Source organism: Gymnoscopelus braueri (genome assembly GCF_963280865.1).
Source record: "Gymnoscopelus braueri genome assembly, chromosome: 12".
Taxonomy (NCBI): Eukaryota; Metazoa; Chordata; class Actinopteri; order Myctophiformes; family Myctophidae; genus Gymnoscopelus; species Gymnoscopelus braueri.
In genome coordinates, this window is record NC_137614.1 from 27,335,690 (window position 1) to 27,361,579 (window position 25,890).

General features: G+C 39.8%; 2 protein-coding genes across 3 annotated transcripts; one reads left to right on the forward strand and one right to left on the reverse strand.

The window, feature by feature from the left end:
• Positions 1 to 205: 205 nt before the first annotated feature.
• On the forward strand, positions 206 to 10,859 carry camk1gb (calcium/calmodulin-dependent protein kinase IGb). 2 transcript variants are annotated; one of them, XM_080444242.1, is made up of 13 exons: positions 206 to 273; positions 2,188 to 2,290; positions 5,933 to 6,058; positions 6,209 to 6,283; positions 6,706 to 6,844; positions 7,034 to 7,166; positions 8,190 to 8,265; positions 8,524 to 8,636; positions 8,734 to 8,812; positions 8,950 to 9,037; positions 9,247 to 9,533; positions 9,635 to 9,728; positions 10,448 to 10,859. In XM_080444242.1, exons 2-12 carry the CDS (start codon positions 2,208 to 2,210, stop codon positions 9,681 to 9,683), a joined length of 1,248 nt encoding a protein of 415 aa, XP_080300368.1. In that variant the 5' UTR covers positions 206 to 273; positions 2,188 to 2,207; the 3' UTR covers positions 9,684 to 9,728; positions 10,448 to 10,859. The 2 variants fall into 2 exon arrangements, with proteins under 2 accessions (XP_080300368.1, XP_080300369.1); XM_080444243.1 differs by having other exon boundaries at positions 9,635 to 9,724; positions 10,443 to 10,859.
• Positions 10,860 to 22,360: 11,501 nt separating this feature from the next.
• LOC308097605 (tubulin alpha chain-like) lies at positions 22,361 to 25,347 on the reverse strand (the record flags this gene model as incomplete). The annotated part of the gene is made up of 4 exons (XM_080445479.1): positions 25,258 to 25,347; positions 23,695 to 23,917; positions 23,434 to 23,582; positions 22,361 to 23,341 (listed from the first exon to the last, which is right to left on the reverse strand). The coding sequence occupies exons 1-4, from the start codon at positions 25,258 to 25,260 to the stop codon at positions 22,361 to 22,363; spliced, it is 1,356 nt and encodes a 451-aa protein (XP_080301605.1). The 5' UTR covers positions 25,261 to 25,347.
• Positions 25,348 to 25,890: the final 543 nt, after the last annotated feature.

Here is a 25,890-nt window from a genome sequence, read left to right on the forward strand (position 1 = left end):
TTAGCTAGCAAGACACCGCCCACTTCACACAGGGTGTGATTTTTTTTTAAAATAGCAGATCTACAAGCTCACAACGCGTGGCATGTGAGCTTGTAACGTATTATGTTTAAATGGCGAAGGGCTTGCTTCTTTGGGGCTTGTTTCAGACCTGGTTGCTTGTTTCTCTCGCAAAACCTGGCAACGCTGCTCAACCAGTCCTCGAGTCCAGACTGATCGATGGTCCACACCTCCACGCGTTTGGCAGGAGTCAGCACACACCTCATACAGCGCTAGGTAAGATATCTTTACAGTAGTGTATCACTAGCCTACTAGGACAATGGATTCTGTCATTCAGAACTACACCAGCCTGTGATTAATACAACATTTTACTTTTTCAGTGTAGTAACTTGTAGAACTGCTGTTTGGACACATTTTTTTCCTATCATTTGGTCCAAATTACTTTCGGATTATTCGGATATCCCGGGTGCATGCACGTCAGCATTCAGCATCCCACCAGTTTATCTACATTTTGATTATTCAATTCTGAGATTGTTGTCTAAAATGATAGACTGCATGTAGAATAGGCATAGGCTGATCTGAGCGAACATTCGCATTCTTGCCGCAGTGTTTTTTTCCAAGGATGCTGCCTGCAACCAACCAACAAACTTACTTAGGCCTACTTTATTTTTATTTTTTATTTTGGTTAATTTGTATTATTCTGCCCTACTTTGACTTGCTCTTCTAGCTTTCACTATACTGTTTAGTTATGTTTCTCTTTACCCAATTGTGTTTTTTTCTGGCATCCTATTATTTATTATTTTAATGTGAAGCACTTCTTATGTATGAAAGTTGCTATACAAATACAGTTATTATTATTACTTACTTACTTACTTTGTTAATTGCTTGCTTGCCTCAATGCCCATTTTCATGTTCCCTGTTATCACCACTTCAAATAGCCTAATGGATAATACTGACTTGTCAATCCTGGCTACTGTGATGTAAAGAAAGGCACAGCAGCTGTGAGATTGCCAATCTGAATCAGTAGCTGACAAGAAATCAAAGCTGAACATTGCCTAGCATTGAGCAATGCAATTCCACAGACTAAAAGTCTATTGTTCTCAAGGGTCTGTTGTCAGACCCAATGATAACTGTAGTCTGCATCGTTGACACCTGCCACCTGTCATCCCTCCCCTGCTGAGTCGGATATCTTCACCTGGGGTGCACACTTTGGGGTGCACAGCACAGAGACTGAGAGGGCTTATGCAGGTTGTAGCTACAGTATATTATTATTATTCTGTCAGTAAGCAGAACCTACAGCTTGTGTTCAAGTAATTGAATTGCTTGTGGTTTTACTCACTATCTAGCTGGATTTGTTTGGCTTGTGTCTCTCGGCTATGCAGCTTCCCGCTGAATGTTTCTGTTGATATGGATATGTTTGGAATGCATCTCATTAAAAGACAGCACGTCAGATTAAACTGATCAGTTCCAAAGGGAGTATGTTCTGTTCTGTTTCTCATTGAGTTGTTTGTCTAGGAGGCTATAGCACAAAAAGTGATGTTTAAAAGACTAACCGTAAGCTGATTGATTTATAGCTGATTATTTTATGGTATTAGTCGTTAGGCTATTTACTCTTCAAGATCAGGTATCCAGATCAAAAGTTACAAATCCCTTATATAAGGACAAAACAGGTTAGGAAACTATAGGCTTTCATATACTGAGTGTAATTCGAATCCCTCAAACCCATTTAGCTGATGGGACCTTCAGTTTTTTGCCCAGCATCAAATTATTTTACAGTAGGCTATGCGTTGCTGCAGTTATATGAAACAGCTCTTGTTTGCACATTTGGTACAGATTTTATTTATATTTTTAAGCTATGACTTAAGCATTGGCTATTGCTGCATAATAATCAGAACAGTGCTTTACAGTATTTTTGCTATATATTCAAGATGCACATTTTGATATGTAATATATATAACTATAATTTAATAACTGTTCATTTTCAGAACATTATCCTCTTGGGAAGAGAGGAGAACAAAGGCACTTGCATTTCTTTTCATTTTATCTTCTACAACTATGTTTAGATTATCTTTAAGGTTAGTAGGCCTATTAGATAAACGTTAGCAAGGCCAGTTTCCTGCCTGATGTGCCATTAGGCCTTTTGTGAGACACAATGTTGTGATGGGTCATCTGGTTCTCTCCTTGTGACAGAAATCCCTGTTGAAGCAGACATGGGTCGTAAGGAAGCTGACTGTGTGTGGAAGAACACTGTGAACATCCAGGAAGTATTTGACTTCATGGAGGAGTTGGGATCGTAAGTATTCAGCCTCATCTTGCTCAAAGAACTGTCACAGCCACCGTCGTGCTTGGAATCTGTCATACAGTGGTACACTAGTATTGACATGGCCTGATTGTACTGTTGCACATGGCTGAGTTAGAGTACAGATTATTGGTTTGATTGGATTGACATGTGGAGATGTACTTTACTGAAGCCTTAAGACACAAGATACCCTGATCGGTCATCGGTCTCATTTGTCCTGATGGTGTCTGGTGGGACGAACAGCTTAAGCTGATCATTTACAAAAAGATCAGCTGTAGCTGATAATGAAATTCCAACTCAAAGTATTTTGCACTGCTCTCCTTATCAAATAGAAGAGTAAAGCGCAATACATGCTCATTCCAATGTCCAAATAATTTTTTTCCGGAAAGGGAGGTGAACTACATTTTGACGTCAACTACTGATCTCCTTAACCACTCCTTAACCACTTTCAAAAGGTTGAAAAATGTCACCTATGATAACATGCCCAAAATAGTGACGCCAGGGCTAATGTGGTTAAACAACAGACCCAAATGGACTCTTACCGCACTATGCCTACTATGTATGAGCTGCACTGTAGGTTTGTCAAATCCTGCACTGGCCTATCACATCATAATGAGTTGTGAATGTTTTTCAACCATTCTTGAGCTAGATCTTAGAGAGCCTGTGTAAGGGCATTAGAATAGGAGATGATAGATACAAATGTTAGATAACAAATATATGGAATCACTGCTATAGTACATAATATGGTTGCGAGTCTGGACTGAAATTATAGTAATCACAAGAAATTCAAACCATCATTTGTCTTTAATTTGTTGAGCAGTGTTCTCCCAGATGTTTTGAGTTGTTTGGGTGATGGAGCTACTGTACAGTGTTCCCATACAGCTGGAGGCAGACTACTCACAAAGGATCATTTAGCAGACAGAACAGCTAAGTGGATAGAAAGTGGATAGAAAGGTCTTTAAAGGGAAGGAGCACACTGATATATGGGACCGACCGACTTCAAACTCGGCGCGCGCATTGGCAAGGACTCAAGGGGGTGCGTGTATATATATATGGATGTATATATGGTGCGTGTGTATATGGAGATCCGGATGTCAAGAACTGCCGATCCAACCGATATGCCCATATATGGGTATGCCAATATATGTGCATATACTGATGACATCAGGGATCTCTATATATGGGCATGAAAGGGACAAGGTCTGACAGATACAGAGATCTCCATATATGGGCATTTAAGGGACACAGGTAGACAGACAGATACAGACATCTCCATATATGGGCACAAAAGGGACACAGACAAACGGGTACTCTGACAATGCCCCTGTAACTATGACTCAAACATAGCGGTCAGATCGGCGGTGCAACGTAGGTACGCCGCCCGAACCTCTAGTTGGATCAAATTGGTATCAACCTGAAAAGGTATTTCCTATTTACTAAAGAGCTGGAGAGATGGGGAGACCACTGTTACTGAACAACCACTCTACAGTAATGATTACTATCGGAACATAAAGCTATTAACACTTATGTGTTACTTATACTAAAACAAATATCACTTACTATACCTGAGAAGTGATCTCTAGAATGTAACAGTTCTTTTTTTCTCACTCCCCAATGTACAGTTTATTTATATTTTTCCTCTTATACAGTATGTTCCATTACTGTGATCCAGAGAGGCTGGAGAGGACTGTGCATAGGAGCCAAAATACAGCTGTTCCCACAGGGCTTCATCAACTGCAACATCGTCCAAAATGTTTCCCCCGCAATGGTGGCTACATTTATTCCCTAGCCGTCTCCGTTGACCATTTAAGCCCTCTATTCTCTATTCATGTATGTGATACGATATGTGATACGATGAAACTAGCTAATCTACAAGCAATGCAGTGCAATATGAGCATGTACGGTAGATCTGCTATTTTTGAGAATACAGATTATTATTATAGTGTATTTATTTATTTTACGTTTGAAAATGTTTGAAGAACTTAGCCTATTATGACATGCCCAAAATAGGGCCGCCAGATTGAAAGAGGTTGGATGTTGGTTTATGCCATCCACTATTATCCTCTTTCTTTGTTTTTTCCTACGCTGTTGGAAAGTTATTCACTCATCGTAGCACATCCATGATTCATGAGGCCTCGTCTCTCCTTCAATCTGCAAAGCAAAGAAGGCAGTGCCTAGCGTTCCCTGTCGTTGTTTGATTGCTCATTTGAATTTCTCTTGAGAATCACAATTAATATCAAGGAGAGCCTCCGAAGGAAATGCATTTTTAGTAACCATGGAGACATCGGTTGAGCAAGGAGATGAAGTGCTGTGATGTTGCTTTTGGGGGGCTGCTTTTTCTTCATCTACTCGTCAAAATCTATTTTGGACATGCTTGGCAACGTGTGACAAGCTTTAACGTTACCTTCAGCATCCTGAATGACATCCACTTAAGCCCTTTACTCATTAGCATGAAGGCAGAACTATGACAATTGGGAAATAAAACAGATCAAACAAGTTCACACTGCCTTTGTTTCAAGATTAAAACGCGTTCCAGTGGCACTAGAATCAATCAGCCAACGTTAAATAGCATTTTTTATTTCTTTAAGTTAGGAAAGTCTCCCTCAGCATTCTTTTGCCTAGTTCACAATTTGCATCTACTGGTATGTGTCTATCTATGTACAGTGGTCTACAGTAGGACAGACTACAGTACTTCATATCAGTCTCTGAATCCTTGACTCCTGTCTGTGACCAAGCCTAAAGATAAGGGGCTTGGTCTTTCACCTGCTCTGCACCTAAGCTTCATACCTGGAGCCCGCTGCTTGCCACAGTTTCCTGTGCATAAGGGATTAAGGGCCTAATCCACCTGGTGGAACAACTATTCCCAGACAGAGCTGAAGATAGCAGCAAGTGAACATAAATAACAGAGCCGAATAATAAGCTCCAGGTATTGGAGCCGTCTTGTGAGATCTTATACGATTCATAAAAGAGCAGAACTTTTGCACACCCACAGATCAACCTGTGCATCAGAGATGGCCATGGGTTGACTAATGCAGAAGAAAAGACTCCCGCACACTATCTTCTTCACGTGCAAATAAAAACATTTATTTGGTCCTATAAATGTTTTTATTTGCAAGTGAAGAAGATAGCGTGCAGGAGTCTTTTCTTCGGCATCTCTGTTATTCGATTATACTAGACCATATGCTCATAATGACTAATTATTCATTTGAAACTTACACAGAAACACATACGTCTACTTATCTCTGTTGCTTAACAACAAATTAATTGAGCGACAGAGATAAGCAACAGGGTTAAGCGTTATTTCATATAATAATGAGTAAACTCTGGGCTTAATGGACCAAACTCCCACTGACATGTACTGAAATGTTAATGGCAGACCGGATGACTCCGATTCAACATGCCCATATCCTAATGCGTAATTTATATTCACTCATGTGATGGTGTCGTGCTTGGGAAATCTACAAGACCACTGTGAGCTTGTAGATCGTCTATTTCCAGCACACGTACGCCACTGTCATACAGAGTGGTAAAAATGTCTCATTCCTTTTTTGTTGGAGACAAGACCTGTTTCCTCTTTCTGTGATGTGGCATTAAACACTCTGGTGCCAGTAACTCATTCTGTGTTATAATTAACAGGGGGGCCTTTTCTGAAGTTTACCTGGTGAAGGAGAGGAAGACAGGGAAGATGTTTGCCATGAAATGTATGAAGAGGAAGCAGAAGACGGACTTCAATCTGGACAATGAGATTGCTGTGTTGAGAAAGTAATGATTCCTCCATTTGTGATGAGCCTATCATTCAGCTTCATTTCATATTCTGTGTTCACTAACAGTACACATTATGAAGACATGAGATAATTCCCTGAAAATATGTTAATTCTGTGATGAAAGCTAACATACTATTCTTTCCAACAGGATCAACCACGAGAATGTGGTGGGACTGGAGGATTTTTATGAAAGTCGGACTCATTATTATCTTGTCATGCAGCTGTGAGTTTGCAACTTTTGACCTCTCTTTAAAGTAAAGGTAAAATGGCAGTGCTTCATAACCCTCAAAGGGAATCTTCCAAATGTATAAATTCATGTCATATAAACTCAGGTTAACTACTTAAAGCTGCACTCTGTAACTTTCATGTCTTACCCAAGATTCAAACCGGGTCCCCTGTACAAGTGCTGACATTTAAAGTCACATAGTAGCTTTAAGCCCTATAATCTTTGTCATACAATGAATTGCGAAAACAGCTGACCTACAAGCTTACAACACGTCTCGAAAAAAAAAGAAAATGTAATCGCCTGCAATGACATGCCCAAAATAGGGAAGCCAGGGTTAATGTGGCTAAAGTGCATTAATGTTATTAACTTGTCTGTGACATGTTTTGATATTTTTGTTGTTCGGCGTTGGATACCGGCAGTGTTACAGGTGGTGAGCTGTTTGATCGCATTCTGGAACGTGGGACGTACTCAGAGAAGGATGCGAGCAGGGTCATTGAACAGGTACTGCAGGCTGTCAACTACCTGCACCAAATGGGAATAGTGCACCGTGACCTCAAGGTAAGACATGGTCAAAATAATATAAAGTAAAATTCTCATGTCAGTGTTTATTTAACTCTGAGAGTAGACAAATGGAATTACATTTGGTTAAATTTGTAAACTGTTAAAATTGTAAACAAGAAGTCACACATTGACAACTTTTCGGGCGGAAAGTATCAACACCTGGACTATCTCGTTGTCTCTGTGCAGCCAGAGAACCTCCTTTACTACAACCAGGACAAGAACTCCAAGATCATGATCAGTGACTTTGGCCTGTCCAAGATACTAGAAAGCGGTGAACATCATGTCATGTCAACAGCCTGCGGCACGCCAGGATATGTGGGTAAGAAAATATGGCCAGTGTCAGTATGAATGATGTATGGCTGGATATGGGGGACGTAAAATGGGTCAAGGACACCTAAGACACATGGAGGGGGGACACGGTAAGATAATACAGACTAAAGCACAGAAAACATCATTTATTATGCATCGTGCTCTGTGATACTCGACCGGTGTGCAAGGTTATTATAGTTTTGCATTTTTCATTATTTGTATTTTGGTTTTTTTTGTTTACTTTTTATTAGTTAAACATTTATAGTGTATTCATTTAAATGAGTTCTTTATTGTCAGGGGAAAGTCAGAAAAAGTATTGTGTAATAAAAACTCAACAAAACATCAAGCCATAATTATTAACAGATAAAACTGGCACAGCAAAGAAATTACAAGATAGATTTCACTTCCAACCAAAATAGTATTCGTACATATGAATGAAATTGACAAAGACGAAAACTAAGGACATTTTCTCTATGATTTTAGTTTGTTTATTAGTTTTGTGAACACACAATATAATTTCAATTTGTTATTTGTATTTTATTTTATTACATTTAGTTCATTATTTAATTTGCTTAAGTTAAAGCGGCACGACGTAACTTTTTTTAATGAATAAATGTAATTTTGTCCAATCTGTATGGTAGAGTATGTTAGTTAATACAATATAACTTATTCAATTGGAGTGGTTGTAATTTTGTCTCCCTGCTCTTCTATTGAGACATTTAAATCGTGTCAAAGGTCATGTCTCATGGTGACTCCGAGACCACCTGACACGAATTTGGACCTGATGGTCAAGATTGAGCGTGCAGGCAGGCTCTTCTAGCTCAATGGTAAACAATTCAGGACTTGCGCAGGAAACCAAGTTGAAATCAGGGGTAGAAGAGGAAAGTTACACAGTGCAGCTTTAGTAAGCTATAACTACAGTATAATAACCTTGCCACAGTAGCTTTGACATCAGAGGACATGGGTGGATGTTGAAATGATTGAAATTGTATTTGCAAAGTTTCTGCTCACAAGAGTGTCTTCTAACTTTCAGCCCCTGAGGTGTTGGCACAGAAACCCTACAGCAAGGCAGTAGACTGCTGGTCTATTGGAGTTATCACCTATATTCTGTAAGTATCCTTCTGTTTTGCAAACCATGCTTTGTCTTTATATACAGATGTAATGTTGTCAAATTATAGTCTAATATAAGTCATGTTCAATGTGATGGTAACGTTTTGATTGAGTTGTAGCACCATCTAGTGAGCATTTAGCATACAGTATAAGATAAGCCATTTGAATCCAGGTTACTTACTTCTAGACTCTTAGGTGATTTTTACAATTGCACTATTGCTCCAAAACTTGAAACTCACGCACCATGTTGTTTGCAGGCTCTGTGGATATCCTCCCTTTTACGAGGAAGCAGAGTCTCAGCTCTTTGCGAGGATCATGAAGGCGCAGTATGAGTTTGATTCTCCCTACTGGGATGACATCTCAGTATCTGGTAAACACAACAGACACTGAACATACTAGACAAATGGGTTCTTCTTTACAGAGCACTGTCCTGACCATGATGGCTGTTTCTTTTTTCCTGCATGTAGCTAAAGATTTCATACGGAACATGATGCAGAAGCATCCCCACATGCGCTACACCACTGAGCAGGCACTCAGACACCCTTGGTGAGAGTCTGTTATCAGATATTTTTGTATTATTCTGTGTTATGCCAGAAATGCTTAAGACGACATGTGGGACTGATTGAAGATATGTCTACCTGGAATTCTAAATACCATGTTCCTTTCTCTTTTTCTTTTTTCAGGATCATGGGAAAGACAGCAAGGAGCCAGGATATTTATCATTCTGTCAGTGTTCAGATCCAGAAGAACTTTGCAAAGTCAAAGTGGAAGGTTAGTCTTAAAGGCAGGTGCCCTGGTTGCTCTTTTGAGGTCCTGCACTTAATAGCAGAATAATTGTCTCTGTACAGAATGCACAATTACATAAATCACCCCGTTATCATTTCATCAAAGACTAAACGTGAAAATGGAACAACAATTCTGATTACTTGGCAAATTATATGTCACTCTCTCACACCTTGTTGGCTCTGTGTGTTTCCCAGCAAGCCTTCCATGCCACTGTGGCCATTAACCACATGAAGAAACTGCAGCTGGCGCATTCAGTAGGCCCTTCCAACCCCAGGTTTGACACAGAGGCAGAGGAAATCAATGGGAACGTGCCAGAGACAAATCACGTATCCCTGGCCCTGCCCCCCAGCTCTCCTGACCTGAAGAGCCACTTCCATCCCCTGAAGACCAGTCACAGTCAGGTTGAGCCACACCACGTGCCTACCACTAAAACGGAGCAGGTCAAGCACAACTACCACTCTGAGCCAGCTAACCTCAACGGGTTCGTATCAACTCACGGGTTCTTCTAACGTTTGTCCTCTCACCACTCTTGACTACAGAACAAGTGATGGAAGACATAATCTTTCTCTCCGTTGTTTTCAGCTATGGCAAAAAGATGGAGACCAAGATTGGTGTGTGCGCTGTTATGTGAAAGCTCGACGCGGCTCACATGGAAAGAATCGTTTTACTACAGTAGGTACAGTGTGAATTTCTGCTTCCACGGATCGCACATAATGACATACTGTAGGCATCATCGTTGTCGTGCGGAAACCTTGTTGTATGTCCAAAACCGTTACTTTTCAGGAATAACAATTTTGTATTATTTAGTCACAAGCTCTTGTTAATACTTTTTATTGTTTAAATAGTTATAGAACCACATAGAGACTTAACCACTTTCAACCTGGCATCCCTATTTTGGACATGCCATTATAGGTGAACATAAAAAAATTAACATTCTGATTACATAAATTATATATATATATATAAAACTATATATATAAAACTATATATATAAAACTATATATATAAAACTATATATATAACTATATATATATATCACTATATAACTATATTAATATAACTATATATATATATACTAGTCCATACCCGGTGAAGTGCGCAGGCGAAAGTAGTTGCAAACGTGGGTTTATCCCACGTCCTGTCGTTTTCTCTCTCTCTTTCTTTCAAAAACATCCAAAATAAATGACTCTGAAATATCCAAATTAAATGACTGACAACACGCTGTGAGCTTGTAGATCAGCTATTGATGCTACAAAAAAAATGTTATTTGGACATACTATAATAGTATAAGTTATAGTATAATATATACGTTTATGCCTGACAGTGACAACATCTATTTTTTGTTATTAGTTACAAATATTGTTTCATGTGTATTTCTGCCCCCCAACAGGTCAGTATCGCTGTATGGACTCAGCATGTAGCTGACTGATGTCAGCCGACCCATGAGAGTGCAAAGCAGGCTCTGAGAATGGCCCAAGAGGTCAGCAAGTTCCTGAATTTGCGATACACAGCCAAGTTCAGAACTCTGACAGTGTAGAAATTGACCCACATGGGTCCATTTTGCTGTGTTGTTGCTGTGTACATTTTTGAGAGTGTGCCTATGAGTCTTCTCCCTGCACTTTACTTTACCTTACTTTACTTTACTTTATTTATTTATTTCCGGGACAGTGCATATTGATGAACATTTCAGTCAATACACATGATTTCATGTAAATATGCCGGATGTAGCTAGAAGCTAATTTATATCCGTAGTCCCACATACAAATACACAACTGCCTACAAATGAAGAATACAAATACCAAACCTAACTTAAAGGAGGAGTTCACCCAAAAAATGACTTATTTTCTATCAATTGCATACCCTATGAAGCCTTGAATCCATGGATTCTTTTTTGTTTTTGTCGCATTCTTAAGCTAATAATTTGATTCCCGTCTCCTACCGGCTAATGTATCCGGTAGGAGACACAAAGTAGATTATTTGTGTCTCCTACCGGAAATACACACGGTCATCAAATTATTGTCTTAGGGATGCCACAAAAACAAAAATAAATCCATGAAATCAAGGCTTCATGGGGTGTGTAATAGATGGGTTTCCGCGCGACGTCATCACAGAGCAGAGTGTGCATTCTGCGCATGCGGGAGGTAGAACGACCCGGAAGTGCCATTCACTCTATTGTTATTTTCGGGATTTAGATAGGCATAATGCTGCTATTATAGGCAGAATAGGCATAATGCTGCTATTATATACAGACAGATCCAACTTCCGACAAATCATTTTTATTGAGTAAAGAAGATATTACAAACTGCATCATTTAATCTACTTTCATTAAACCCGGTGAAGACCATTTATTTTATCAATGTACAGTGGCCAGAGATGCTGCGGGTAATAGCGCCCTCTACAGGCTCTTCCCTCCACTGCGCGCGCATCATCCTCAATGTTTACAAACGGGAAACCCATCTATAGATAGAAAATAAGTCATTTTTTGGGTGAACTCCTCCTTTAAGCCTAACTAACAACCTAAATACCTACTGTATAGTCTAATGCCTAGCAAATAGAAAAACTAAACACACAGAACACACCAAAAGGAAACATAGAAATACACCAAAAGACACTGTTGAACACAGAAGGGCCTCACAGGGTGGGATCGATTTTCACTGTTCCACATAGTATTAAAGGATCTCGGTTTCCTTCAGAAGGGAATATTATAATCTCCCTTGATGTTGGGCTGCACTTGAAGAGCCAACTCACAAATGGATAAAACAGTCTTTCATGTTCGATATGATCTAAACTTTGTATAAATGTTTAACTTTGTTAAATGTTGTTATATTTAAGTAAATGCACAGCTATAGAGAGGTACAATAAGGCAGCTTCATTTATTCTTCCTTCATTTAATTAGTCCACCTGCATATTTAAGCATAATAGCATGATAGCAAAACTGCATGTCTGCTTCTAAAAAAAAAGTTATTATACTATATATAACTTCTGGTCAAATTTACTATTGCTGTCAATTGTCGTTTTATTTTTCTGTCTGTACTGATTGTGTTTTTTGGTTCTTTGTTTAATTTTTTATTTTTCTAAAATATTCACTACCTTTTCTAAAAAAAAGAAAGAAAGAAAGAAAACAACGCACACAGGAGTTTGGATGCAAACAATCAGCATAAATATATACACACACTGTCACACACACACACACACACACACACACACACACACACACACACACACACACACACACACGTAAATACCACAAATACATCTAGGACTTGACAACCAAAAGCACTACAAACTACCAACTGTGAGAATGTCATTTATAAATACCAGGCATATATCCTCAATGTTTACACAAGATATTTTAATAGTAATGTTGGGAAAGTTCCTTCACCTCTTTTTCTGCGCACTTTGTGTGTTTTTGCTTATTGTCCTGAGCTGTTTTGTGGATTTGTGTTCTACAGTATAATACGATGCTTTCCTGTATGCACATCAATAAAGCTTGTGTGCAGTCCCCACTTTTGGTACCATTCGTTTTATTAACCATGAACCTTTCTCTCCAACGAGACGTGTTTCTTCTAATGTTTATCTGATTCTGTGACTATCTAGCTCAGTGGTTCCCAAACTTTTTAGATCTACAAGCTCACAACGCGTTGCTTCGCACCCCGTTGTGAGCTTGTAGATCTGCTATTTTCACTACTTCTTAAACTTTTCTTTTATTTATTTATGGAAATTATTAGATTTTTTTCATTTTATTTATGAAATACTTTTGGAAAATGTTGGAATTGTTTTTAATTGGTGAAAAGTTGTGATTTTTTTTGTTCAAATTAAAATAATATATATATATATATTTTTTTAATGTAGCAAACAGAAAAAAAGGAGATATTTACTCGCGACCCATAAAAATGTGTCCGTGACCCAAAAATGGGCAAAGATGTTTGGGAAACAGTGATCTAGCTGCTATGCCTGATTAATCTGGCCTCCAAATGAATGATCATGCTGTCTAGTCTTCAACAGATAACACATCGGTTATATTAGCACCACCAGGATTAGGCTACCCACAGCATGAACATGGCCTAATTATATCTATAGTAATCATGTACAATATACTATAAAACATGCCCTTTCCAGCCAGTTCAAAAAGAAAGATTTCATGAGATAACATTGCATGTCTTCAGTTTAAGATGAAGAGCTATAATGCCATCGCAAGCATGTGATCCAGCCTGTTCTTCTTTTCTCCTCTATATATCTCATATAAGAGGTTCTCAAAGGTCCAGGGACCCCAAGGGGTCCTTGAGGAGGTTCCAGGGGGTCCCCAGTTAATACAGCATAAAATCAGTTTTAACTATTTTAATCCTATACATCGGTTGTTTGAAAATAGCCGATCCTACAAGCTCACAATCTGCTATTTTCAAAACGTCTGGGAACAAAAAAATCTTGAAATCTTGTATGGGGTCCCTGGCACAAAATGTTTTCAGATGGGGGTTCGTGGCCAAATACATTTTGGCCAGGTTTGAGAACCACTGTCTTACATAACTCATTCCCTGCTCCTTTTAAGTAGCAGGTCCTCTAATGTGGGTGTACTTTCACTTTCACCCCTTCTCCCCAGAGCTCCCATTGATTGAACCTTCACTGTACCACACAATCTGGGAACTTGCCGTTCCCAGATTGTATCTCACCTAGACACAGGATCTGACATGAATTTTGACCTGATGGTCAATATTCAATTTATCCCCTGAGCAAGCAGGTAGGCTCTTTCACAGTAGCTCAAAGGTAAAACTTTCAGCATTTGGGCAGGAAACCGGGTTCAAATCCAGGGTAGAAGTTACATTATATAACTTCTATAACTCATTCCAATAAATTGAACTTTATTTTGTGTGAACCCATGTGTGAACCCAAGAGGGAATAACTGCTTGTCCAGAGGTGTAGAACTTTGTTCACCCTCATAGGAGACGTGGGTTTGAATCCTGTGTAGGACATGAAACTTTTAGGGATTGTACTGTAGCTTTAAAGTCAAATTCAGGGTTTTGCTGTGTTCACACATCTCCCCCGCTCTCCCCCACTCCATCCTTCATCTTCCAACCACAACACGGTTCACTTACTGTACAGACAGACTGGCCATTCAAACAAAATTTGTCCCAGACAGAGAACCCAGCAATATGGGGCAAAGGTCCCCAAACGCCTCACTGTATAATAAGTCATACTTTTGTTGACACCTCTGGCGGCTACGTGGTCATTACAACGTCCATTCATAGCTTGTTTTGTTTTGTTAGTTTGTTTGTTGGGGCGGGCGGGGTACATTTCCAGTTCCAAAGCTATTCCTGTGTCATTTTAATGTGTATGGGGCAGACACTAGCAGACATCACAACTAAAAAGTGTATTTAGAGAAGTGGTCAAACAACACATTTAAGTGGAATGGTTATGGTGGAAAAGTATTTCAAATCTAAAGGACCCATAAGAAATTTACAATAATTGCACTAACACAACGACCTGGTGAAAGAGGAGCATTGATATTCTCTCTTTTTACGTAAAATGTCTTTACTTTTTGGGTGGGCGTACTTCAGTGAGTAGAGAGGCCATCTGGTAATCTGAAGGTAACCGGTTCCCCTCCCGGCCCGCCCGCGTCTATTTGTCAAAGTGTCCCTGAGCAAGACACACCCCTAACTTGTCCCTCCCCAATCATGACTGAGCAGCCACCAGCTGGGTGAAGCTGAAACTAAAGATCTCAGAAACAATAAAGAACGCACATCCACTCACTAAAAACCAGGTGCTGGGCTGACTTCAGAATCCAAAAAGAATAAAGTCTGCACGCTGGGTCATGCTCCAAAGTTTAAAATGGTCTTGGGTTCCTTAAAGGCAGCTCTCCATCATTGGACGTGACGTTTCGAGCGTACCGGCTCTTCATCAGACGGTAGGCCTCAAAACGTCACGTCCAATGATGGTGTAAAAGAAACCAACTTTGAATCGTGACCCTTGATCCAGTGTGCAGACTTTATTCTTTTTGGGAACTGAAGATCTCCCCTTCACCTGATAGCATGCATAGTGGTCATTTAAGTATAGCGGTTAGTGAGCTTGCCTGGGGAGCCAGAGCCCCTGCTTGTCACAGGTATGATTCCAGGTCAGGCCAACAATGTGTCATTGTGTGTCCCTGAGCAAGACTCTTGATCCCAATTGCTCCCAGAGCGCCATAGAATGACTGCTCACTGCTCCTATAGTGGTTATAGGATGGTCAAATGTTATGTGCAAATAATATACAGTGACAAAAAAAAAGGAGTGGGTACCAAATGTATTATTATTAAGTATGAACCCTGAGGTAAGTCTACAAATGGATTAACAAGGATTTTACTGTTCAGTGTGATCACACAACACTAATAGAATGTCCACACCACAAAAAAACACCCAGGAAGATAAAACAGGAGAAAGGTAAAGCCTGGCTCTCAATTAAAAAAAAAAAAAAAAAAACAGCCTTTAGATGACACTATATGAGAGCTAGAGGGAAACACTTCCATATAAATTGACTGAGTGGAACTAAGAGGTATATCATGAAGTGTCAGCACTAGGTCCGGTCCTTTTTTACCTCGACACTAATCTCTTAACCGAAAATAGCTGATCTACAAGCTCACAACACGTTGTGACCTATTTTTTTTTTACGAATGTTCACCGATTATGACAAGCCCAGAACAGCAATGCTAGGGTTCATGTGAGTGGTATGAAGTGTCACCAACTAAAAGACTGAAACATTGCTGGTCAAACTACAAATTGTCATCATGTTAGTGTGTGCAGGTATAGTACACCTTTTGTTGTCATTGTATTGTCTCACCTTTTGTATAATGCACCTGTTTACAGTTTTGATCATTTTCACGTCTCCTCCCATTTTGGATTCACTTCACTGGCTTACAGTTCCTGCCTGTACCCATACCAGTACAAAACTGGTGATGGCCTACATGGTGCATGGCACCCCTTACCTTCAGGACATGATCCAACCCCTACACCACTAACACAGGAAGTTTGTTCAAACCTTCCCTAAAACACCCTGGCCAACTCCACAAATCCCAGACTCTTCTCCCTCCTGGCTCACAAGTTGTGGGATGACATCCTCCTCTCAGTCAGGACTGCACTCTCTCCCCATGTTCTGCCGCAGTTTGAAAACGTACCTCTTCAGACCACCTCACCGCTTATACTCCTCTCTCCTTGTATTCCTTCTTGTTACCTTTTTTTAATTGATGCTAGTTATACTAAGCAGATATGTTGTTTACTTTAGATTTGTTTTGCTTGACCACAAATGTTAAGAATGAATTTTAAATAACATGTTGTTTAATAATAACCTGTAGATTTTATGTTTATCCTAGTTCTTTGAGGCACTATATTGTTCTCTTTGGCCTCTTATGTGATAATGTATCCAATTGTTTGTTGACTATGGTTCATGCCATTTAGTCTGATTTAAGCACTACTAGTCAGTATGGCACTCTGGATAAGAGCATCTGCTAAATGCCTAAATTGTAGTATACAGTAAACTTGCAAAATTTTGCATTCAAATATACTTTTTTTTCTTTACTGGATTTAGTGATGTTCTTCAACATTCACTTGAAATTTGTTGTGTAGGGAAATAATAAATACTACTTTGTTTTCAAGATTTTATACAGAATAAAAAGATGTATTTTTATGGAATGGGTCAATGTTTTTAAAATCTCTGTCACTGGCAAAGCTAAACAGTCAATTTTTTAAAATCGTGTTTTTACACTATTTGCCAATCACTTTAAAGAGCGAGAGAGAAGGTCAATAGCACTGCTTTAAGCCAAGTTGGTTGCCTGATGTGCAACAACATGCACACTTTTTGTAAAATGAACTCCCTGTCATTTTCGCCAAAATGACAGTGTTGTGAAAGGCAATCTGGTACAAAGATCAGACAAATTTCACAACTCATTTGAATGACATTTGCAGTAGGGAACAGGGTGAAAGGGCAGATAATTTCACACACACACACACACACACACACACACACACACACACACACACACACACACACACACACACACACACACACACACACACACACACACACACACACACACACACACACACACACAAATGTTCACCTATAATGACTTCCCCTGAATAGAGATGCCAGGTTGAAAGTGATTAATGTCTCTCATTGCCTCATTGTGGGTTCACTTCCGCCTGTCAGAGGGCAGCTGAAGGTCAGAGCACTTCAAGACATCAAGAATTCAAATGAGCCTTATCTAAAATGTGCTAGGAACACTCCAGACAACATAATTATGAACAATGCACATCAATCAATAAAGGGGATGAGACTTAAAAGTATCCAAGACTGTGATTGGGTACTCATCCACCTCTCCTCATTGAGATCAAAGTTGACAAAAGGCCACACAACACAAAACTACCACTCATGTTGTTAGAAAATTCAACAGCATGTGTACGTTCATACATTCACATTTGCAGTGAATTTGCCATTTATTTTTTGTCATAATGACAAAGTAGGCTATACAGTAAATAAACTGCATGATGGTACTTAAATCTGTTTCATTGCCTTAAAGGAGGGAAGAAATAAAGTTTATTAAATCAAATCCCATCACCTTTGAGATAATTATTTCATTTTGTTATGTTGTTTTGTTTTGGGGAATTTTGCAGACACGTCGCTGAACATTGGACTAAATTTTGGATCCAACCTATCAGAAAAAGTCAATTAGTTTCTCTTTTGTGTACTGTGGCACCTCTCCCATTTCTGCACAGCATGACATGTTCATGTGATAATGCAGCAGCAAAGTCAACATTAAGTTTACCTGCCTTTTGGTTACCCCATTACACTATACTGACTATAGTGACTATGTGTCACTATACGTGTTTTATTGCTTAATATGACCCCATGTGGTGACACACATACTCTTTAAGGAATACTGTCTACACCTTTTACCCACAAAGTCCAACCTCCAAAAGCCCTGGCCCCTGGCAATACTACCAGCAACACTGACTGACTCACTGACTCAGCGAGATTGCATAATGCCTAAAGAAAACTCTCTCCCCACAAAACAAATAACTATGTACAAATACCTCATGAATATGCATTTCTTGTCTAGTCTGTGGGTGTCAACATGGATTTTCTTGTGTTTATATTCCAGGATCTCTCCTCCTCTCTCTGCCTTTGGATAGCCTACTTGATTCATTTCATTGATTCATTCAATTGAAGACTCAAGTAAATCCAGGGTCCTACTACCGGTATGTATAATACTATATGTATATGTAATATACAGTAGCCTATATTTATATATATGTATTTATTTTTATTTTATTTTTATTGTACATATAGATGACTATAGTATTACATGATTGTTCTATCCATGAAAATGTTTTAATATACTTAACTTCTGTTCTGTTTGTCCCCACAGACTCAACTAAGACAAGATGGAAACCTATGGTGAAATCATCCCATTTGCTAAGGAAATGCTGACCCAGTGGCCCAGTCGGGGAATGGTAAAGATATACATGCTTGGCACCACTCTGGCCCTGTTTGGAGTGGTTGGCGGGCTGGTGGAAACAGTTTGCCTGCCATTTTCCGACCAGGGGACCACTGAAGATGAAGATGAAGTGTTGATAACGGAGAAGATGAAAAGCAAAGCAAGATCGCAGTCACAGACAACGAATGTTAACCCTGAGGTTGTGGACATTGTAGAAACAACTGATATTGGAGTCAAAGCTAAGCAGCTGCCGACTAGTGGGCCGAGGAGCACAGCCAACCGGATACATGCTTCTTAAAAAAACTCTCCAGCATATTACTACATGAAGTTAAGTTACCATGTTTGTTACAGCACTGTAAACTCTGACAAAGTGTTGAATTAAATGAACATGTGGGAAAAAAAATAGTGAGATTAAGTGTACTGATTATGTTGTGATAACATAATGGTTTACAATACATTGACTGGTTGATGTGACTGCAGGCTACGGTGATGTCTGGCTGCTGGGCAGCAAATTGCTCTGTGAATATGTATGTTTTTTTTGTTCCTCTTCCATTTGGTAGTTTATACATTTACTTATATGGACAAGTTGACGTTATCTTTATTACTTATGTGCTGCACTTTATTCCTCAAGATCACTTACACTAATTCCCAGTGGCGTAAAGTAACTAAGTACATTTACTCAAGTACTGTTACAGTACTTGAGTAAATGTACTTAGTTAGTTACTTAAGTACAGTACTTAAGTATAATTTTGAGGTACTTTTACTTTACTGGAGTATTTCCAATTGTCTATACTTTTACTTCTATTCCACTACATTTCAGAGGCAAATATTGTATTTTTACTCCACTACAAACAAAGATAGGATAATTCCTTTAACAGGTCCGTTCATGAAAGTCCTTGCGGTCTTGTTTCCAATGAGGGCCTGTGAGCAATTAGGGGTTAAGAGTCTTGCTCAGGAACAAATTTCATTTCATCGACACATTTGCTGGCCTGGCCTGGAATCGTACCTGGGGCAACCAGGGCCTCTGGTACTTTAAGTACATTTGAATACCAATACTTTTGTACTTTTACCTGAAGTAACATTTTGAATTCCGGACTATTACTTGTAACAGAGTACTTCTACATTGCAGTATTGATACTTTTACTTAAGTAAAACATTTGAGCACTTTTTCCACCACTGCTAATTCCAAATGAAATAGAAACTGAAATTCCTAAATAATTTAATCAAAGTGGGATTCAAGTACATACGAAAGACACAGCCAGTAAGAACGTTGAATAAAATGCATTTTTCTGACAAGCACTTTAATATTTTAGCATTGAGAATGGATTTTTCTGCAACTTCCAAGAAAAAAACTAAATCTGTCCCAAACGTTGTCGCTAGAGGGCGGTAAAACAACCATCTTCGGCTATCATGACACCCACAACATGACAAAGGATTTATTTAGTAATTGTAATATAATTTAATGGTTTAATACAAAGAGTAGGCTACGCCATCAAAGTATCCAATCACGCGGTGGCATCCAGAGGTTGCTTAATGCAGGGGGGTAAACTATAAGCCCTAAACTCCATTTGTTTTCCCAGATCTTACACTAGAGTAGCCAGGTGGTGTGTCATGTTTAGCTTATTGATTATGACTCACTATATAGGCTAGTATGGCCAACTTGACATTACTACCGTTAGTACCGTAGCCCAGGCCCGGTACTGGTCGACAACGTTGGGGGAGCAGATGCACGCGCGAAGCACGTGCACGACTTTAAAAAAAATATTATTTTTTACGGACAGTAGTTGAAGTCCTTGTCGTGTCTGTCTGTATATCGGTCCCTCCTGGTACACACAACACACTGACTGACCACTTTCTTAACACGCTGAGGAAGGCTTGACACCGAAACGCTATTAATAAAAAGTACCAGAAGGTTTGTTTGTTTAACTGTCAGACAGTATTGACTTAGGGGGCGAGATTGTCCGGTTGAGGGGGGCGTTGCCCCTCCGCCCCGTGATGCCGGGCCTGCCCTCGCGCCTAGCCTATGCTGACTGTTTGAGGCCCGTCCACACAGAGTACAACATGGTAGAACCCTGTTAAGCAGTGGATCTCAAACTTTTTCATGTCAAGGACCCCCAAAATTATATGTATTTGGCCGCGGACCCCCATCTAAAAATATTTTTGTTTCAGGGACCCCAGAAGCAAAGATTTGAGTTAAAAATGTTTGAAAAAATATATATTCAAAGATTTGCACAAATTTTCAAGATTTTTCAAAAATAGCAGATCTACAAGCTCATAGCGCGGCACCGAGTGCCACGCTATGAGCTTGTATATCTGCTATTTTTGAATAGCCAAAGTATAAAAGGTCATAATTATTCTGATGCTATATTTACACATTTTGCTGGGGACCCCCTGGAACCCCCTCAAGTGCCCCTGGCCCTGGGGGTCCCCGGACCCCACTTTGAGAACCAATGCTGTAAAGAGTGGCTGGTGCAGTGGTGCTGTGTCACTTCTTCAATGACTCTGGTGTGGGTATCAAGGCATCAATGTGTCTATGACCAATGATGTAGCCTGGCTGCCACCAATCAATGTCTGCATGGTATGTAACAGTAACACAACCTATCACAACAGGACACAACATACTGGAGCTCAGCACAACCATATGTCTCAGCTTTGGCCAAAAAGTGGGGTTAGGGTTAGGGTGATAACATGTGTGATGGACTTAGGAAAAAGCATGTATTAGGCTTTATAGCTTGACTGAACACTTCTGTTTAAAAACGTTGTGCATAAGCCACCCTCAATGTTGCTGAACTGATAAATCCATTGTAAAAGTATTTGTACACATATTTTGATGTCTGGCTTATGGTTATGTTTTATTTTCTACTCTGCTTAATGACAATGTACTGCCCAAGGCCTATACTTGGTAGTACTGGTTCTGGTGGTTACCGAGGGAGTTCTGACATGTTCTCAATAACTGAGGTCCAAAACGTCCGTGAGGTTTATAACAAAAAAATATATTTATTCTTCTGTAGCTTAATAGTGCCAGTCACTTTAGGATACAATAAATACAATTAAACATAAATAAACAGTCAAACGCTTGCAGTCCCCCAGATCTCATGAACACAGTCAAAAGCTGTTTGCCTCTGCCACTGGCAACAAAAAACAAAAAAAAAAAAAAATACCCTGTAACCCTGGCAACCTTGGCCTTGACCAAGCCCTGCGGCGGCGTCATCAACATTTTCCAATACATTTGGCTGAGTTTTACTTTTGTGGTGTTGACTTGTGCTGATTACAGTATCTGAATATGAGAGGCATGAGAGGCATTGGCTCGATCAAAGTCAGTTAATTCTGTGGAAGTTTGGTTGATAATCTAAAACAGTGGTTCTCAACCTGTGGGTCGGGACCACTTCCTATAGAAGAGAGAAAGAAAGAAAGAAATCAATTGGAAAAAAGGCCATTACTGCATCAAAAGTAATCAACCAACTATACTATAAAAACTGGTCAAAAATTTGGCAAATTGTAAAATAATGTAAGAAAGAGTCAATATTTTTGAAAATAGCTGATCTACAAGCTCACAACGCCTCACGTTGCGATTTGAGCTTGTAGATCCACTATTTTCACAATATTTATATGTGGAACCGAGTTCAAATATGATTTATTTTGAGGGTGTCTCAGCCTGAAAAGGTTGAAAACCACTGATGTAAAGAACAATAAAAAAAGGAAAGTAGACACCTTACCACCAATGCACATTTAGAAGTTAAAGAAATACAAATGTACACAAAATGCCAATTAAAGTCAATCTTTATTTTAGATACCATTATCAGAGTAAACATGCAGCAGTGTTTGACAATGCTTTGACAATTACTTTTTAATACTCTTCTCCCTCCTCCTCTCCTTCACCCTCGACGGAGTCAACTCCAACCTCTTCATAATCCTTCTCCAGAGCTGCCATGTCCTCTCTGGCCTCAGAGAACTCTCCCTCCTCCATACCCTCACCTACGTACCAGTGAACAAAAGCACGCTTGGCATACATCAGATCAAATTTGTGGTCAAGGCGAGCCCAGGCCTCAGCAATAGCAGTGGTGTTGCTCAACATGCACACAGCCCTCTGGACCTTGGCAAGATCTCCGCCAGGTACTACAGTGGGGGGCTGGTAGTTGATTCCAACTTTGAAACCAGTTGGGCACCAGTCCACAAACTGGATGCTACGCTTGGTCTTGATGGCGGCAATGGCAGCATTGACGTCTTTGGGCACCACATCTCCTCGGAAAAGAAGGCAGCAGGCCATGTACTTGCCGTGGCGAGGGTCACATTTCACCATCTGATTGGCTGGCTCAAAACAGGAGTTGGTGATTTCAGAGACTGAGAGCTGCTCATGATAAGCCCTTTCAGAAGAGATGACAGGGGCATAGGTAGCCAGAGGGAAATGGATACGGGGATATGGCACCAAGTTGGTCTGGAACTCTGTCAGATCAACATTAAGAGCACCATCAAAACGAAGGGAGGCTGTGATGGAGGACACAATCTGACTAATGAGCCTGTTGAGGTTGGTGTAGGAAGGACGGTCAATATCGAGGTTCCTACGGCAAATATCATAGATGGCTTCATTATCTACCATGAAAGCACAGTCAGAGTGCTCTAGGGTGGTGTGGGTGGTCAGAATAGAGTTGTAAGGCTCCACCACAGCAGTGGACACCTGAGGAGCTGGGTAGATGGAGAACTCCAGCTTGGACTTCTTGCCGTAGTCAACAGACAGACGCTCCATCAGCAGAGAGGTGAAACCAGAACCAGTTCCACCTCCAAAGCTGTGGAAGACCAGGAACCCCTGAAGACCAGTGCACTGATCAGCCTGAGGAGAGAGAGAAGGACGTGGTCACTGAGAATCAATGAATTCAACATTTAGAATATACATTCAATACATCTACTGTATGTAGTGCCTACCAGTTTGCGGACTCTGTCCAACACCAGGTCAATGATCTCCTTGCCAATGGTGTAGTGTCCACGGGCATAGTTGTTGGCAGCATCCTCTTTGCCAGTGATCAGCTGCTCAGGATGGAACAATTGGCGGTAGGTGCCAGAGCGTACCTCATCTAAAGACACAAAAAAGTGATGGAATAAGGTATAGGATACTACATTTTAGACCAAGTATTACATTGTATTATTTGCTCAATTTGATATTCTGACGGAATTAATTAAGCTTACCAATAACAGTGGGCTCCAGATCTACAAAAACAGCCCTGGGAACATGCTTTCCAGCCCCGGTCTCACTGAAAAAAGTATTGTAAGAATCATCTCCTCCTCCAATGGTCTTGTCACTGGGCATTTGTCCGTCCGGTTGGATCCCATGCTCCAGACAGTAGAGCTCCCAGCAGGCATTGCCAATCTGGACACCAGCCTGGCCCACATGGATGGAGATGCACTCACGCTGTGGGGGGGGTTAGGAATATGAGGATTAATTTCATATTATGTGTACATTCACTGAATCACAGCTACTTTTCAAATAGAAAATCAAGGATCAATTCAGTTTCCACATGAACAAATCCAGTTGCTCCCTCTAGCTGAGAGTGGTTGACATTACACATAGCCTACAGTACAAGTGCCTCCACAATGCAATGTGCAGGGATAGAGAAAATGCATGACAGGAACCCCGGAAAATGGAGGGCACTCGTTTCCCTGTCTGATTGTAGGTCTACACATCGTTTCAACAGCTTTTTACAATGTGCATCTGCATACAGTTGGCTATATAGGTCATATAGCCAATACAGGCCTGTGTTAATTCTAGAATAGTCATGCACACATCTCTTGACACATCTCTTGACACATCAAGAGATTTCAATTGGAATACATAAATAAATACATGAATGCACTTTAATGACTATAACTGTCTTATCTAAAAGATAGTGTATATAAATTGAAAATGAAAATATGAGCAGATATGTATTAATTGAATGAAAAAAATACATACATGCACTTGATAATGACTATAACTGTCTTATCTAAAGAATTGTGTATATAAGTCAACTGCAAATATGAGCAAAGATGTATTAATTGAATGAAAAATAAATACATAAATGCACTTGCACTGAACTGAAAATAAGAGCAGATATGTAATTAACTAAATTGTTACTTTATTTAACCTACCACTTTTTAGATTGTAGGCCTGATTATTATTGTATTGTATTATTTTATTGGGAGTGTGGAAGACCCCTACAAAAATCAGATCAGATGTTTAAGGAGAAAATAATGTATTTAGATGTTGTGAGTTAACAATAATGGACAGAAGGACTCTGTTGTCGCTATGAATGAACCCCACCCAGTCAACAGAACACCGGCTTACAACAGACGGCAATGAATAAGGTGTTCGATTTGTTTCATTCATGGTAGAAGATTGACAATATCAGAATAAATAGCAGGAAAAGGTCTGATATTTTCTGAATGAAATTCGCTCCACGGAGGCACGGACCTTTTAATTGCTGGAGAACATTCATTAGCATATCCATCAGTGCATTGTTCTAATCTCGACATTGAGAATCTCAGCGTGGCTCTGCAACATCAGTCAGTTTAAAGAATATATATTATTATTATGCTGCAAAACGGTTGGCTAGAAAATATGAGAACGAGAAACGTTCAAGGAATATTATTAATGTAGGCCGATACGAATCGGTGAGAAGTGGAAGCAATCAGGAGCTTTGTGCTGCATCCACCTCAGAAAACATAACCGTAATTATTTCAGGCATATATAGCTGAAAAAACTACCCGACTTACCATGTTTTCTGAAGAAGGGGGAGACAGAAAAGCGAAGAAAGAGCCTTTTTTTTGTGTCTGTATTTCGTTGCGTGTTCTACCCACGGGGTCGATGCAACAACTGCTGAATGGGAGGGCGGTGCTACCCGCTTTATATGCATGCAGGGATGGATGGGGGTTTCACCCTGAGGAAAAACTGTACCACTACTAGGTCACCCATCACCGAACAAAATAATAATTATTATGTGGTTACGCATATCCCGCATGTAGGCTAATAATAATCCTACTCCCTCTGCTCTTAATATTTAATAATAGCCTACATAATATAATGTATCGGTACATAACATAGATGTTTGCTTATTATACCTTCATTTTGACATAAATGTAGCCTAGCTAGGCAACAAGACAATGTCGTTGTGTAAGGGGTATTTCATACAATATGCATATTCCTTGTATCCAAGAAAAAATGCTGAATGGAATGCTGATATATCTATTGTTTGCATGATGGTAGACTGAAAACAATAGGATATGACCCTCACATATGAAGGTCCAAGAATGTGGCCTACATGCTAAATCCAGAGTATATATGTAAAGCCTACCAGAGCATGTAAACATGCTCCTTGATGCTCAAAATGCTCCATTAACACTTGAGAT

Excerpts from the sequence above, each read along its gene's own strand:
- camk1gb (XM_080444242.1), top strand. The coding sequence starts at position 2,208 with ATGGGTCGTAAGGAAGCTGACTGTGTGTGGAAGAACACTGTGAACATC. Across the intron at positions 6,284-6,705 it reads TATTATCTTGTCATGCAGCT|TGTTACAGGTGGTGAGCTGT; the intron begins GTGAGTTTGCAA and ends GGATACCGGCAG. Across the intron at positions 9,038-9,246 it reads TTGCAAAGTCAAAGTGGAAG|CAAGCCTTCCATGCCACTGT; the intron begins GTTAGTCTTAAA and ends TGTGTTTCCCAG.